Source organism: Mercenaria mercenaria, chromosome 13 (assembly GCF_021730395.1).
Source record: "Mercenaria mercenaria strain notata chromosome 13, MADL_Memer_1, whole genome shotgun sequence".
Classification (NCBI taxonomy): Eukaryota; Metazoa; Mollusca; class Bivalvia; order Venerida; family Veneridae; genus Mercenaria; species Mercenaria mercenaria.
In genome coordinates, this window is record NC_069373.1 from 16,398,067 (window position 1) to 16,416,210 (window position 18,144).

The 18,144-nt window shown below is 35.4% G+C and overlaps 1 protein-coding gene across 1 annotated transcript in view; it reads right to left on the reverse strand.

The window, feature by feature from the left end:
• LOC123529625 (aminoacylase-1-like) overlaps nucleotides 1-18,144 on the reverse strand; it is a 41,534-nt gene that overhangs the window by 11,731 nt on the left and 11,659 nt on the right. Inside the window, exons 4-11 of the mRNA XM_053521268.1 lie at nucleotides 17,502-17,596; nucleotides 14,564-14,640; nucleotides 5,691-5,780; nucleotides 4,852-4,908; nucleotides 4,150-4,223; nucleotides 3,449-3,498; nucleotides 946-1,009; nucleotides 291-333 (exon numbers count right to left, since the gene is read on the reverse strand). Coding sequence (XP_053377243.1) covers nucleotides 291-333; nucleotides 946-1,009; nucleotides 3,449-3,498; nucleotides 4,150-4,223; nucleotides 4,852-4,908; nucleotides 5,691-5,780; nucleotides 14,564-14,640; nucleotides 17,502-17,596 — 550 coding nt within the window. The remainder of the gene's footprint in view (nucleotides 1-290; nucleotides 334-945; nucleotides 1,010-3,448; nucleotides 3,499-4,149; nucleotides 4,224-4,851; nucleotides 4,909-5,690; nucleotides 5,781-14,563; nucleotides 14,641-17,501; nucleotides 17,597-18,144) is intronic.

Genomic DNA, 18,144 nt, shown 5'->3' on the forward strand with positions numbered 1-18,144 from the left:
TTGGCCAAAATGCAAGTCGAAGTTATGGGACTGGATGCTATCACCTAGATTTATAACCCCAAAGACACCTGTATAGTTTCAATTCAATATCTACATTAGTTTTGGAGATAGTAACTTGCATGTAAAACTTTAACCAGGATTTTCTAAAGTTCAAAAGGGGGCATAATCTGACCAAAATACATGTCAGAGTTATTGGACTTGACCCAGTGAGGTTGGTAATTTGTAAATTTCATTTCTGAGGGTATAATAAACCAAGAAATAGAAATTCTAAGTTACTGTGCTACACTTACCTACTGATAATTCATTTGGAACCACATTAATCTGAATACCACCCTGAAATCAAAACAAACACAGACAATTAGACCAAGCCTTATATCAAATGATTGGATATAACAACAGAAATGTGCAACAACTTTTACACTGTTGAATGTATTAAAGGGAAAAGTCAAAATGGAAATTTTTACTGCAACAGTTTCTAAAGCAGTCAATGAAAATCTGTGAATAAATAGTATTATGACCTTCAACATTAACCCTCTTAACCCTTACCATTCTGGACACGGTTGATTCTGCCTTTGCGACCAGTGTAGATCATGATCAGCCTGTATATCTGTGCAGTCTGATCATGGTCTGCACTGTTCGCTATTCAGTCAGTATCTTTTTGGTAAGCACCCCTTTTAACTGTTAATGGTACTTTCCACATTGGAAGATGGACAAGTTCAACATTAGAAATTTAGCAAGGTAAGGGTTAGAGAAATAACATTAAAAGCAAATAAAGTACAGTCTGTTTTGCAAATTCCACGTCAGTAACAAATGAACATAATAAATGCAAAGTTTCAGGCTCTACGTATGGATATGTATTTCCCCCTAAATTGGAATGTTTGCAATTACAACTCGTCTTAAATAGTTTTATCAACTCAAATTACATAATGAACATTTTTAACATACCTTCAGCATTGTCATATTGATTGTAGTTACCTCCCCTAATGTTAGGCACCCTGAACTTTTTAATCTGAAACAAGATTTGATATTATCAAATAACATGATCAAATACTTAAACAGGAGGTCACAATATTGCTTTGCACCATTACCTGAAAGAACAAAATATTTCACAGTATTTCAGAACTGTAACTTCCAATGTATTTGAAATTAATATTGACCAACTTGAAGAGACAAAAACAAAGGGCAATGGCCGCCTTAGATCGCTCTTCTGACCTAGTTTTTACCCACAGCATCTTTTGGCCTAGATTTCATTTAGAATCAAAGCCTTGAGATGTCTGGTTGCTGCGGGTTTTGCTAGAGTTATTTTCATTTTAAATGCCAATCTATAAATATACATGTATAAGAAACAAATACTAATATGCCTCGATCTAAGATAAACTCTGCCTGACCTTACATGAACAGCTGGAAGTCAGTGATGTAACCATGGACTGGAATACCTAATCATTGACAGATCTTATATAATCTAAATGGCCAGTGTGAATGGATAGAGGATGAATAAGAACTGCTTGATCATTGATAATTCATCCGCATTGTTCATGAATGGGACTACTTTGTGTAGCACATGAACAAATTCCTTTGGATGTGATTTGGAATCAAATAAAGATGCTACATGATTGTCAGAAAATACACTTAATTTTGGTAGCGGGATAAACCCGCAACTAAAAATAATCTCACCATGTTTTGTGTAAATCAGGTAGATTTGTTAACCTACTGACCTAGTTTTTGACCACAGGAAACCAACTTTTTAACCTAAATATCAAAGACAAACATTCTGACACACATAGAAAACGCCGCCTCTAGAGTGTTAACATGGTTTTTCTATGACTTAACCGTGTCACCTAGTTTTCTTACCAATGACAACCCAGTCTTAAAAGCAGCTCAGGTTTCATAGAAACAAACATTACGACGAAGATTTTGATATGATGATCAAGTAAATAATGTGGCTACTTACAGTATTAACAAGGTTTTTCTAGCACTTGACCTAGCATACATGCCATATTTTCAGATGGTCAATAAGAGAGATTTGCCTCAACAGGGCTTTTTTTAAGGGAGATTTGGGTAAAAATAAGGGAGACTTTTATTCGCTCATTTTTTATGCGCTAAATAGCCGTTTTCTTGAAAAAGCCATCAAGTTTACTATACTGAATTGATGAGTGAAGCCAACAATTGTGTACAGAATGCATGATTATTACTTATAGCTCTTTACTTACTCGATATTGAATTTCAAGTATTTTCTAAAGGTCTACATTGGGTCTGAGATACGATTTTTCGACAGAGGACTTTTTTTCAGAATTTATTTTTTTACAGGAGGTTTTCATGTCCCGGCGGGAGACCGGGAGATATACTGAAAATACGGGAGAAAAAGTCTCCCGGCGGGAGATATGGCATGTATGACCTAGTGACCTAGTTTAAGACCTTATATAACCCAGTTTTGAAACTGACCTAGACTTCATAAGGACAAACATTCTGATAAAGTTTTATGAAGTTCAAGAAAAATATGACCTTATATATTGTTTTGATACTGATCTAGAATTGATAGAGACAAACATTCTGACAAACATGCATGATGATCAAGTAAACAGTGTGGCTTGTAGAGTGTTCACAAGGCTTTTCCTAGAATCTGACCTGTGACCTAGTTTTGAACCTGAAATAACCATTGAGACAAACATTCTGACAAAGTTTTATGCAGACGAGGTGGAAAAAGTGGCTACTAATGTGTTAATAAGGTTTTCCTATCAACTGACCTTTTAACCTTCTGAACCTAGATGACTCACTAACAAAACCTTTCCAAGATATTACTGAGGGTACCATTCTGAGCAAGTTTCATTGGAATTTGGCTTACAACGTGACCTCAAGAGTGGTAACAGTTAAACTATTGAAGACAATGGATGACCAACAACAAGTGATCACAATAGAAAAGTGCTGAAGGTGAGCTTAAGACAGATATCAGGTATAAATTGCAACTTGTAAAAGTAATAAGATAGAACACTAAAATTAACCTTGCAGTGCCTTAGTTAATTCTTTTCAAAGGTTGAAGGTATATTAGGTAAGAACTGTGTAAAACTGACAGTCAAAGGTATTTGAATCTCGTCCTCTGTGGTCAAATTTCCAAGCAGTATAGTCGGTAGTTATTACAATTTTCTTTTACATTACAGCTTCAGACAAAAGATACCTAAACTTCTTAGTTTATACATTATTTTGTAAAGCAAGTTCTAAAACTTATATTAATCACTCTTGACACCTCATTCCTGATGGAATCCATCGCCATGAGGGTATGGGAGAAGAGGCCAGTTCCCCTTTTAATGCTGAGCACCAAGCAAGGAAGCTACTGGTACCATTTTTCATGTCTTTGGTATGATGCGGCCGGGGATCGAACCCACGACCTCCTGCGCTTGAAGCGAAGCTCTACCACTAGGCTATAAAAGGTTAGAAAGTTGGCTGAACTTACTTCTTTTCTTCCTCCCCCCGGAAATCAAGAAATTTATTAATTATCCTTCTCTGAAATTAACAAATAGTTCATGTAATATGCATATTTTACTGTTATCTAGCTGAATCTACAATATTCTAAGATATGTGATTTATTTGTTCAACAGCTTTCTAAAGTAGCAAGCTACATATATCACTCTAGCCTGCCGATGGTCAACTGGTACAAGAAGGGTAAATGTTCAGAAAAACAACCAATCCTGATAGGACAGCAGTCTAATCTGGGTCAATTTATTCAGTGAAACACCGTTTGACTGAACATCAATGACCCGAGCACCAGCTAAGGCTCTCTCAAGCAATGCATGAGGTCCCCAGCCCTCTTTTTTTATATGAAATAACAATAATTGGAATGAGCATTGGTATCTCAAGTATGACACCTTGATCTCATAAACTAGTCTATTCTTTGTTGCAAAAGTCAAAGCTGTCACTCTTTTTATAACCTTAGGTGGTCAAAATGAAAGGATTGATTCAGAATTTTCGTGACAAATGCACCATATATTCTTCAATTATCTAACAATCAGAATCTGTCAGCAACACTTATCTAGCTCCTGTAACACTACCTAAATGCGAAATTTTCAAATGAATGGTTTTGCAGCAACATATAATTATCTGAACTATGCAAAATGTATACTGATGTATACTAGACAATGTATTTGATATACAAACCACTTTCTCTGCTGCAGTGTTCTCAATAAATCTTGAACCATGACCAGGGTTACCATGGCATATTACATGTAGCCCTGTAATGTATCAAAATAGTCATAAAACAGTAACTCAGTGCCAGTCATGTTAGCTGGTATACCATCATAAATACCATAAATACCCATGCATAATGCGCATCTATGTATAATGCGCACCCATGATTATAGGGTGGTCCATGGGGTCAAAAATTTGTGAATTACACATGTATGGAATCTGCAGCACCAATATTTATATGCAATTCATTTGATAGTCAAGCTGTATTTTAAAGCTAGTCAACAAACTGTACAATCATCGACATTTCAATTAGCTGAAGTTGCTTAATGGTTGTATTTTGTGTAAATTCAAGGATTCATAATATTGTCATATATGTGTACTAGTCTCTTATTTATGTTTGGTGTGTTGTTCACTATCTTTCACGCAATTCATACATATTAAACAAACATAAATATTACATGAGAATCACACGTCAAATATAGCACTTCAGCAGACACAGACTGTAAAGAAGGCTTTTGAAATATACCATACTTGTAGTCCTGTCAACAGTAAGCAATTAACCCTTACCCTGCTAGCTTCTGTAATGAACTTGTCCCATCTTTCAGTTTGGACAGAACCATTTACTGTTAAAAGGGGTGCTTACCAGCAGGCTAAAGATTAAGGAATACTTACACCAACAACACCTTTCACCATAAAACACTGTGTAGGCATCTTTGGGGTTGGCTAAACCTACAAAATACAATCATTAGAATTATACATATAATCTGCTTTTTCCATTTTTAAACATTCGCTCTCCAGACATAATACACCAAACAATTACCATGAAGATAAATCTGATACTTAATGATATTTCTTAATTCGCTAAAAAAAAAAATGGAAACTGTAGTTGAAATCTGGTAATTTTTATCGACCGGTATTACTGTTTTGATAAATTTATGATTTTACTGGAATGCACAATTTTACTATGCTGACCACCAATTTCGACATATAATCTTGCTTCAATATTGTTGTGCAGTCTTTTTTTTCGATCTAGTGTTGGGCAGTCAGCCTTTGATGCAATGTCTCTGTCAGTGAAATGCATGCTGTTCTGTATAACTGATCAACACATGCTTAGTTTTGGTTATAAAAAAAACATTTTATACATATTTTTAAATGGATACATTCTGACCGCAGTTTAATATAAGAAGACACAAATAAAGGAACAAGTCATAGTGTTTGCTATATCCAATCAGTTTATATCCATTTTTGCCTTTAGGGACCCCAAAAAAGTGAACTGTGTAACTGACATTTCACTATAGCCAAGTTTGTATACCCCACCTATTTTATACGGGACAAAAACTGGGGATTTTGAAGTGTTCACTATATCCAAGATTTCCTTATAACTGAGTTCTCTATATTCGAGTTCTACTGTATGTTTATATAAATATGTCTGCTGAAGAAAACTATTCACAAATTTTGCATTTTACTTTGAAGTACAAAATTATAAGTTCTTTCCAAGGTCAGTTTTATACCTTCATCCAAAGCAAAGCCAATATTCAACTTCTTAAATTCTTCATGTTTCACAAATAATTTCATGCCTAAGACACCACCAATCTCTTCATCTGTAATACAAAAAAAACACATTTACCACCTATTTTTACAAATATTTTACCAAAACTGTTCATAAAAGATAAACAAGAGGGCCATGATGGCCCTATATCGTTCACCTGAGTACCACTGCTCAAAATGATATGAGTTTTGACATAGAGCACATAGGCATACACTAGGACTGTCACTGATTGGGTCTTAGATGTATCGATGATACCGATATATCAGAAGACAAATATCGACGATACATCGATATATTGATTATCAAGTTAGATTAACGACCTATTTGTTCATATGCATACTACATACCTTCCTGTAAATGCTATTTTAAGTTTTATTGCCTACTTTCCATATTTCTGTTTGATTGTGTTGTATTTGTATTTATGAAATAAAAGAAATACATAAAAATTAATGACATCTTTCATTTTTATTTTGCCTTCACTCCTTTTTTTGCATTTATTCAAATTTACAACTTTGTGAACTTTAGTTGTTTTTTAGGGTCTGAGTGTTTATTTGCATAGTTTTTTCTCTCTGTAAAATATCGATTTTTGAAAATGGGAATTGATAATCGATCGACCAAAAAATATCGTTGATACATCGATATAGTTTCTGTCAATGACAGCCCTAGCATACACATTAGATATCATCAGGATAAACATTTTCTTGTAACAGTCCCTTTTGACCTAGTCAGGGCAAATTTCAATACAAAGTTTGAGGGTCCTAGGCTCAAATGCTGCATTTTTGTACTAACATGACTATTCCTTACCCTGGAAGACTTAAATAACATTTAAAATCAATCTCATTAGATGCTGCTTATATATATTCGTTTACATAAAATAAAGGGAGATAATTTGTCATAAATTCAGTCAAAGTTATCTACCCTGATTGTCCGAGTCCATCTGATGTCACAAATGACATTTCAAATCAGTATCTTCATTGGTTACTGAGATACACCCATTTTAATTTGAAACAAAGGGAGGTTATTTGACAAAAAATCAGTACAAAGCTATCTACCCTGATTTCCTCAGTCCAACTAAAGACAATAATGAAATTTCAAATGAGTTCTATAAATATTTACCGAGATAAATTCATTTTTATTAATATCAGGGGAGGTAATCATGCATTGGTATATGCATGTAGAAGATACAGAGTACAAGCCTATACAACAATATATTAGTAAAGTATTCATATTGATAAATGTTCAATCAAGAGTTATCTAATATGACTATTTCTTACCATGGAAGACATTAATAACATTTCAAACCAATCTCATTAGAAGCTGCTAAGGTGTATTCATTTAGATAAAAAATAAAGGGAGGTAATTTGTCATAAATTCAGTCTATATGTATCTTCACTGATTGTCCAAGTCCATCTGTTGACATAAATGAAATTTCAGATCAGTACCTTCATTAGTTATGGAGATATACCAATTTTAATTTGAAATAAAGGGAGGTAATTTGACTTAAAATCAGTCCATAGTTATCTACCCTGATTGAGTCAGTCCAACTAATGACAATAATGAAATTTCAAATAAGTCCTATACTGATATAAATCCATTTTGATTACAATCTGGGGAGGTGATCAGATATGAAATAACTCTAGAAACTACAACTGGAACTGACAGATTCATCATGGAATCCAAAATTTATTGTTGTTGAAGATATTTTGGAAGTTTGTATTAAATCAAACCATAAATGAAGTCTCTATATGGCTGCAAAAGCCAGAACAGCAAATTATGGACCTTTAAGGGGCCATAACTCTGGAACCCATGATGGAAACTTGCCAGTTCAATAAAAGGAAACATGATCTTGTGGTGATACAAGTTGTGTGCAAGTTTGGTTAAAATAAAATCATAAATGAAGCTGCTATTGTGAAGACAAGGTCAAAATAGCTATTTCTGGCCCTTTCAGGGGCCATAACTCTGGAACTCATAATGGAATCTGGCCAGTCCAAAAAAGGAGACAAGATCTTATGGTGATACAAGTTGTGTGCAAGTTTGGTTAAATCAAATCATAAATAGAGCTGCTATTGTGCAGACAAGGTCAAAATAGCTAATTTTGGCCCTTTCAGGGGCCACAACTCTGGAACCCATAATGGGATCTTGCCAGTTCAAGAAAGGAACCGAGATCTTATGGTGATACAGGTTGTGTGCAAGTCTGGTTAAAATAAAATCATAAATGAAACCTCTATCGTGCAGACAAGAAATTGTTGACAGACAGACTGAAGACAGACGACGGGTGATCACAAAAGCTCACCTTGTCACTATGTGGCAGCTGAGCTAAAAACAAACAACTAGAATTGTGTCCATAGGACATGGATGCCATCACATACTGCACCATCCTCTAAATAGGAAAGTTTTTTGTAAAGACCATCTTCACAATGGATGTTCAACTGAAAGTTTGAAGCAAACTGTATGGTGTGCGAAGAGCTCGACATGGAAAGTGTCTCCAAAAACTAGAGCTGCTTTTGAGAAAATAGTAGTATATGAGACAACCATGCATCAGGACCTAAACTGCCTAATCATCTGACACGATTAGGTCTTGGGGCATAAATGACTCTATACTACTATTCACATGGCTAGTAGAATGTGAGTCAATTATGCCCCAAGACTTGAGCGATTTTCAGTAATTCAAGGACCATAATTCCGAAGTACCTAGGCCGATTTGACTAGTTATCAAACCTGGCTGAGGTCTTATGGTCAAACACATTTTGTTCAAGTTTGGTGAAGATTGGATGAGAAATGTTCAACTTAGAGCGTGGACACGATTTTTGACAGGCACATGGACAGACACACAGACAGGAGTAAATCAATATGTCTCCCACAATAATAACCTATAATGAACTTGCCCATCTTCCAATTTGGACAGTACCATTAATTGTTAAAAGGGGTGCTTACCAAAAGGCACTGACTGAATGACGAACAGTGCAGATCATGATCAGACTGCACGGATGTGCAGGCTGATCATGATCTACACTGGTCGAAAAGGCAAAACCGATCGTGTCCAGCATGGTAAGGGTTAAGCTATTTTGGTGGATCAGTACTCGGATAATCCTTACCATGGGACAACCCAGACCAGACAACCTGGACCATATTTTAGAAAGTTCTGGATAAAATGTGTTTGTCTAATGTTCTAGAATGATTGTTTATCATATAGTTTATTAACAATATAACAATACATATTGTTCGTTTACATATAAGTTAGTTATTTAGAACTCCAATATAAAATATATAAACTACCATGATCAGGTTGGTTCTAAAACATGTTCATCCATAACATTGTCCTATATAACACTAATTATCCACGGACTTTTAACCTTATTTAGCTATATACATGTACTTACTAAATAATAGAAATTACTAATCACTCTCAGAAATTAACAAATATTTAATAAACAAGAGGGCCAAGATGGCCCTAGGTCGCTCACCTAAGAAACACTCCATAACAGTGTAAAACATGTTTGACCTAGTGATTTCATGGAAACAAATATTCTGACCAATTTTCATAAAGATTGGACCAAAAAATTGGTCTCTTGCGATAAAAAAAGCATTTTCTTAGAAATGACCTAGTTTTTGACCCTAGATGACCCATGTTCAAACTCGACCTAGATTTTATCAAGGCAATCATTCTGACCAAAATTCATGAAGATCAACTGAAAAATACAGCCTCTATCACATACACAAGTTTTTTCTTTGATTTGACCAAGTGACCTAGTTTTTGATCTCAGATGACCCATATTCAAATTCGACCTAGATTTCATTAAGGCAATCAACCTGACCAAATTTTATAAATATCAACTGAAAACAAGAGGGCCAAGATGGCCCTAGGTCGCTCACCTAAGAAACACTCCATAACAGTGTAAAACATGTTTGACCTAGTGATTTCATGGAAACAAATATTCTGACCAATTTTCATTAAGATTGGACCAAGAAATTGGTCTCTTGCGATAAAACAAGCATTTTCTTAGATATGATCTAGTTTTTGACCCTAGATGACCCATGTTCAAACTCGACCTAGATTTTATCAAGGCAATCATTCTGACCAAAATTCATGAAGATCAACTGAAAAATACAGCCTCTATCACATACAGAAGTTTTTTCTTTGATTTGACCAAGTGACCTAGTTTTTGACCTCAGATGACCCATATTCAAATTCGACCTAGATTTCATTAAGGCAATCAACCTGACCAAATTTCATAAATATCAACTGAAAAAAACAGTCTCTATCGCATACACAAGATTTTTCTTTAATTTGACCTAGTGACCTAGTTTTTGACCTCAGATAACCCATATTCAAAACGACCTAGTTTTCATCAAGGCAATCACTCTGACCAAATTTCATGAAGATCAATTGAAAAATACATCCTCTATTGCATACACAATGTTTTTCTTCGATTTGACCTAGTGACCTAGTTTTTGACCCCAGATGACCCATTTTCGAAATCAGCCTAGATTTTATCAAGGTAATCATTCTGGCTAAATTTCATGAAGATCAGTTGAAAAATACAGCCTCTATTGCATACACAAGGTTTTTCTTTGATTTGACCTATTGACCTAGTTTTTGACCCCAGATGACCCATTTTCGAACTTGTTCTAAATTTCATCAAGGCAATCATTCTGACCAAAATTCATGAAGATCAATTGAAAAATACAGTCTCTATCGCATACACAAGGTTTTTACGTGATATGACCTAGTGACCTAGTTTTTGACCCCAGATGACCCATTTTCGAACTCGGCCTAGATTTCATCAAGGTAATCATTCTGACCAAAATTCATGAAGATCAATTGAAAAATACCGCCTCTATCGCATACACAAGGTTTTTCTTTGATTTGACCTAGTGACCTAATTTTTGACCCGAGATGACCCATTTTCGAACTCGGCCTAGATTTCATCAAGGCAATCATTCTGACCAAAATTCATGAAGATCAATTGAAAAATACAGCCTCTATCGCATACACAAGGTTTTTCTTTGATTTGACCTATTGACCTAGTTTTTGACCCGAGATGACCCATTTTCGAATTCGGCCTAGATTTCATCAAGGTTATCATTCTGACCATTACTCATGAAGAAGAATTGAAAAATACAGCCTCTATCGCATACACAAGGTTTTTCTTTGATTTGACCTAGTGACCTAGTTTTTGACCCGAGATGACCCATTTTTGAACTCGGCTTAGATTTCATCAAGGTTATCATTCTGACCAATACTCACGAAGATTAATTGAAAAATACCACCTCTATCGCATACACAAGGTTTTTCTTTGATTTGACCTAGTGACCTAGTTTTTGACCCGAGATGACCCATTTTCGAACTCGGCCTAGATTTCATCAAAGTTATCATTCTGACCAATATTCATGAAGATTAAATGAAAAATACAGCCTCTATCGCATACACAAGGTTTTTCTTTGATTTGACCTAGTGACCTAGTTTTTGACCCGAGTTGACCCATTTTCGAACTCGGCCTAGATTTCATCAAGGTTATCATTCTGACCAATATTCATGAAGATTAATTGAAAAATACAGTCTCTATCGCATACACAAGCTAAATGTTGACAGACGACGGACGACAGACGACAGACGACGGACGCCGGACATCGAGCAATCAGAAAAACTCACCTGAGCATTGCTCAGGTGAGCTAAAAACCTGTGGACCAGAACTTTCATAAACATGGTCCAGACAGTACTAAAATGTGGTCAGCAAAACTCAGTTGTCCATATAATAGCCTGAGTCTTTTGGTTCAGAATGTCCCTAATTTGAAAGATTCTAGTCTATATTCTTGTGTATTTTCTATATAAACTAGAGCTATCACTAAAGGTGATGAATGTACCCCCCGCATGCACTGACACAGTACACTGCAATTTGACACACACAAGATTGCATAATTATGTGGACTGTATGTATACAGACTGTATGTATACAGTATAGTAACAAAAAACAAAGTCCCATAACTATGCAGAATATTTATCTAAAAGAATGTAACATGCACCATGCACAACTAGGGTTGGTACTGATCACTTGTGTGAAGTTTCATTAAATTGTGTGCAAGGGTTTGGTAGATTAGGCACGCACAAGATTGCATATGCAGACTGTATGTACATAGTATGTTAACAAGAAACAAAGTCCCATAACTCTGCAATTTTTGTCACTGAAAGAACCTAACATGCCCCATGCACAACTACTGTTGTTACTGATCACTTGTGTGAAGTTTCATTAAATTGTGTCAAGGGGATGAGGAGAGATGGTGCGCACAAGATTGTGTCTATGTATATAGTATAGTAACAAAAAAAACAAAGTCCCATAACTCTGCAAATTTTTTTTCTGAAATAATCTAACATGCCCCATGCACAACTACTGTTGTTACTGATCACTTGTGTGAAGTTTCATTAAATTTTGTCAAGGGGATGAGGAGAGATGGTGTGCACAAGATTGTGTCTATGTATATAGTATAGTAACAAAAAAACAAACTCCCATAACTCTGCAATTTTTTTTTCTAAAAGAACCTAACATGCCCCATGCACAACTACTGTTGGTACTGATCACTTGTGTGAAGTTTCATTAAATTGTGTCAAGGGGATGAGGAGAGATGGTGCGCACAAGACTGTGTCTATGTATATAGTATAGTAACAAAAAAACAAACTCCCATAACTCTGCAATTTTTTTTTCTAAAAGAACCTAACATGCCCCATGCACAACTACTGTTGGTACTGATCACTTGTGTGAAGTTTCATTAAATTCTGTCAAGGGGATAAGGAGAGATGGTGCGCACAAGATTGTGTCTACGGACAGACGGACAGACAGACGGACAACCTGAAACCAGTATACCAGGGGGGTACAATTAATCAACTATAAAATATTGTTATTTCATTTCAAAATCAGGCTGAAAAAAAGAAACAAGAGATCACTGAGTGATCTTGGCGCCCACCATTGAGCCATTTTTGATTGTTCCAAATTTCAAGACTAGCTCAAGGTCAAAATCAAGGTCAAATTTCATTTCAGTTCACATCATTGTGCATGTGGTCCATGCATGTGGTCCAAATTTGAAAGCTGTAGCTTGAGAAATGTGAAAGTAGGTCACAAGATCAATTTCAAGGTCAGAGTTCATTTCGGTATACAAAACTATGCATGTGCTTCAAATTTGGAGGCTGCAGCTTGAGAAATGTGAAAGTAGGTACTAGATAAAAATCAATGTCAAATTTCAATTCAGAACACAAAAATATGCATGTGGTCCACTTTTGAAGGCTGTAGCTTGAGAAATGTGAAAGTAGGTCACTAGGTCAATGTCAAGGTCAAAGTTTTTTTCGCTACACAAAACTATGCATGTGGTCCAAATTTGAAGGCTGTAGCTTGAGAAATGTGAAAGTAGGTCACTAGGTAAAATCAAGGTCAAATTTGATTTCGAAACACAAAACTATGCAAGTAGTCCACTTTTGAAAGCTGTAGCTTGAGAAATGTGAAAGTAGGTCACTAGGTCAATGTCAAGGTCAAAGTTTTTTTTCGGTACACACAACTATGCATGTGGTCCAAATTTGAAGGCTGTAGACTGAGAAATGTGAACGTAGGTCACTAGGTAAAATCAAGGTCAAATTTCATTTTGAAACACAAAACTATGCAAGTGGTCCAAATTTGAAGGCTGTAGCTTGAGAAATATGAAAGTAGGTCACTAGGTCAATGTCAAGGTCAAAGTTTTTTTCGGTACACAAAACTATGCATGTGGTCCAAATTTGAAGGTTGTAGCTTGAGATATGTGAAAGTAAGTCACTAGGTCAAAATCAAAGGTCAAATTTCATTTCGGAACACAAAACTATGCATGTGGTCCAAATTTGAAGCCTGTACCTTCAAAAATGCGAAAGTAGGTCACTAGGTCAATGTCAAGGTCAAAGTTTTTTCCAGTGCACAAAACTATGCATGTGGTCCAAATTTGAAGGCTGTAGCTGCAGAAATGTGAAAGTAGGTCACTAGGTCAAAATCAAGGTCAACTCATGTCAATGTTCATCTTGCCACTCAAAACTATACATGTAGTCCAAATTTGAATGTTGTAGGTTATTGACAAGAAGATTTTAAAAGCTTTTCCCTATATAAGTCTATATGAACCATGTGACCCCCGGGGCGGGGCCATATTTGACCCTAGGGGGATAATTTGAACAAACTTGGTAGAGAACCACGAGATGATGCTACGTAACAAATATCAAAGCCCTATGCTTCGTGGTTTGGACAAGAAGATTTTCAAAGTTTTTATGTAAACCATGTGACCCCCGGGGCCATATTTGACCCTAGGGGGATAATTTGAATAATCTTAGTAGAAGACCACTAGGTGATGTCACACGCAAAATATCAAAGCCCTAGGCCCTGTGGTTTTGGACAAGAGGTTTTCTCTATATAAGTCTATATAAACCATGTGACCCCAGGGATATTATTTGAATCAACTTGGTAGAGGACCACTAGGTGATGCTTCATACCAAATATCAAAGCCCTAGGCCCTGTGGTTTTGGACAAGAAGATTTTCAAAAAATTTACCTATATAAATCTGTAAATTATAAAAATAAACAAAGGGCCATAACTCACTCAAAAATTGTTGAACCAGTCTGATTTTCAGGGGACACAACTAGGGTATCAATACATCATTCTTACAAAGTTTGGTCAAAATCCCCCCAGTAGTTTCTGAGGAGATGCGACAAAGAGAAATTGTTAACGGACGGACGGACGGAATGACGGACAGACGGACCATGGACGCAGAGTGATTTGAATAGCCCAACATCTAAAAAGAAACAAACTATTACTGATGAGACTGAGGGAGTACCTGGCACAAAAGTAAGATGAATAGTTCGTTTCAACTTCTTTCCTGCCTTTTTCAACTTTCTTATAGCTTCTATATATCTGTAAAAAAAGTCATTGTGATAAACAGGCTACTGTACTATGCTGTAGACTATACAAAATTGAAAATATATCATGGTATTCAAAATAATACTTTCCACTTGTAAAAAAGATCTATCCTTAAAACATTTAAGTACAAGAGGTGGGATCCTCCCATTTAGAACTTTATATTTGCTACAGGACAAACAGAAGGGCTGCAGACCACTATAGCTGGATGAAAGCCAACCCACACTAGCTCTAAATGAAACCTCTGCATTTCAAATAATTATGCTGCTAATTCTCAACACATACAAGATATCTTAGCCTCAAAATTTGTCATATTTTACTCTTGTCCTTCTTTTTGGTCCTTTAACAACACAAGATTACCACACATATTTCGCTGTCAATCAGGGAATCATCCCTTACCTTACCTTACATTACATTAAAATATTTACAAAAACAGTGTTCACACTAAGTATTTATTGTATAAAATTTCACTATATGCAAGCTATTAAATTATTTTTTTGCTTTTGATGGGTTTAATGTCACACCTACACAATTTAAGGTAGTTCTGCACGTTTGGATCAAAAAATTTTCTACAATGTAGAATTTGATTAAACTCCAATTTTTCAAAACTTCAAAATATACCTAGAAAATACAGCAAATAAAAAAGATAGGGTCGTGTGCTTGATTTTTTGCTAGGCTGGTTTGAAAAATTTGGACCTCACGCAATATTTCATAATAGGAGTCTATGGGAAAATCATAACATTCATAACATTTTCGAGAATAGAATTTTTTCTACAATGTAGATTTTGATGAAACTTCTCACAATTGTAAATAAACACATGGCCTATAATTTGGTGAAATAAAATGTATAGGTCCGTGTGCTTACTTTTGAGATATTTTACCATGATTAAAGGGAACCGGGCATTTCACGTTAATTTTAAGAAATTATTTTGATTTTTTAACGTGTCATATGTTTTAATATCATATTTTGACTTTAGAAATATAGCAACAGTGCCATTATAACAAATTTACTCACATGTTTCGATTAATTCATAAATTGATTTTCATTTCCGTACGCTTAATCCAAGCTTTATTCTACGTTTTTATTTATCCTCCTCGATTAAATAGGACGTTTACAGTCCTCATCGTACTTCTCTGTATGATTGTCTCTCACAGAAGTGCAGAACACTAACTTAAGTCATATAGTGCTGCGAGTTTTAGAGCTGTTTGATGTGATTAAAGGGAAGAGGACCCCAGGTTGCCCACTCTTACTTAAAATTTTGCATTTTTTTAATGATAAGAATGATAGGGAAATCATCAGTATCAAAACCTTACGAACCTACCATATAGCCCAAGTCTTAGTGGCTTCCTTTGTCATCCATGTAAGAATTCAATGCTATCCTTAGTAGACACCCTACATTAGTGAGTGGCAAATGCATTTATGAATCAGTGACATATGAACCGCATCAGCCACAACATGCCTACCAGTAAGGGTTTGAAATATGCCATTACATTTTGACCAGTAAAGTTGGACAAGTTGGACTAAACTTATGCTTGTAAATGCACAACACTTTTTCCATATCATCTGAAATAGTGCATGTAAATTAACTTCAAATGTTCAAAAAATTAAGTTTAATCAAACTTAATTGGCTTGTTCTAGTAAAAAGAAAGAAATTATCAAGGAATTCAAAATAAAGTCAAATGAAACAAAACAAGAGCTGTCTGATGACAGCGCGCTCGACTATTCGAAGAAGAATTGATTGAATAACGGGGTCAAAATATTAACACAGATATTCAGACAAAAGAAAAAAATAGATTAGACAATGTTCCAGTATTTGTGGATTTCGATAAGTCTTGCACTAAATGGCAATGTGTGAACTAATTTCAAAGTCCAAAAAGGGCCATAATTCAGCCAAAATAGTTGTCAGAGTTATGTACTCTTGCCTACAGCTGGAAATCATAATGATAAAAAGTGTTCAAAGTTTAAAAGCTATATGTCAAATAGTTTTGACAAAACATAGACTTGTATGAAAACGGAACAGATTTCCAAGTCCAAAAAGGGCTGTAATTCAGCAAAAATAGATGATAGAGTTATGTACTCTTTCCTACAGATATAGACTATTATACTGAATAAGTGATAAAAGTTTCAAAGCCATATGTCAAACACTTTACACAAAATATGAACTGGTACGAAGAACTTAACCAAGATTTCTAAGTAGAAAGGGGCCATAATTCAGCCAAAATCCTTGATGGAGTTATGTACATTTGCCTATAACTGGTCATGGTGATAGTAAAAAAGTGTTGAAAGTTTCAAAGCTTTATCTCAAAAGACTTTGCAAAAATATGAACTGGTACGAAAAACTTAACCAAGATTTCTAAGTCAAAAAGGGCAATAATTCAGCCAAAATTCTTGATGGAGTTACGTGCTCTTGCCTATAACTGGACATGGTGATGGTAAACAAGTGTTGAAAGTTTCAAAGCTTTATCTCAAAAGACTTTGTCATAATATGAACTGGTACGAAAAACTTAACCAAGATTTCAAAGTCAAAAGGGGCCATAATTCAGCCAAAATCCTTGATGGAGTTATGTACTCTTGCCTATAACTAGACACGGTGATGCTAAACAAGTGTTGAAAGTTTCAAAGCTTTATCTCAAAAGACTGTCAAAAAGTGGACTGGTACGAAAAACTTAACCAAGGTGTGACGCCGACGCTGACGCCGTGGTGAGTAGGATAGCTCTACTTATTCTTCGAATAGTCGAGCTAAAAAGAGAATTAAATGTTTTGTTGTTTTTTCTTAAAACATTAAAGACACATAAAAATGATTCCATTGCACAAAAAGTTTCTGTATTTATTAGAAGCTACAAAATATGCTTTTAACTGTTTCTGATTTGTTATTGATACCTGTGTCCCCCTGGCATATATGTCACCGTTCTCCAACTTTTCTGCACTGAATGGGTCTACTTTCCACTCTTCCTAGGTAATAAATAAATTTCAATAAATCCAACATGGTATTATTTAAAGTGATGTCTACATGGTAAATATTTTTTTATTAATAAACATGACAAAAATAAAGGCTACCAGTATCTTACCTTTTTGAAAATAATTGAGCCGTGCCATGAGAAAACCAACATAATGGGTTTGCGACCAGCATGGATCCAGACCAGCCTGCTGGTCAGGATCCATGCTGTTCGCTTTTAAAGCCTATTGCAATTAGAGAAACTGTTAGCGAACAGCATGGATCCTCACCAGACTGCGCGGATGCGCAGGCTGGTCTGGATCCATGCTGGTCGCAAACCCACTATGTTGGTTTTCTCATGGCACGGCTCAATTGTGTTTTGAGAAACAAATAACTTATATCTGCCTTAATGTAATGAAAAGTGTAAGTAATATTTTTGCTGCCTTACATTTATATAACTTGCATAAATCATTGCATTTTGTTCAATTCCTTCAAAATTAAAAAAAAAATCCTAGCCATAACTAGAAATGTGTCCATGGGACACAGATGCCCCCATTACATGACA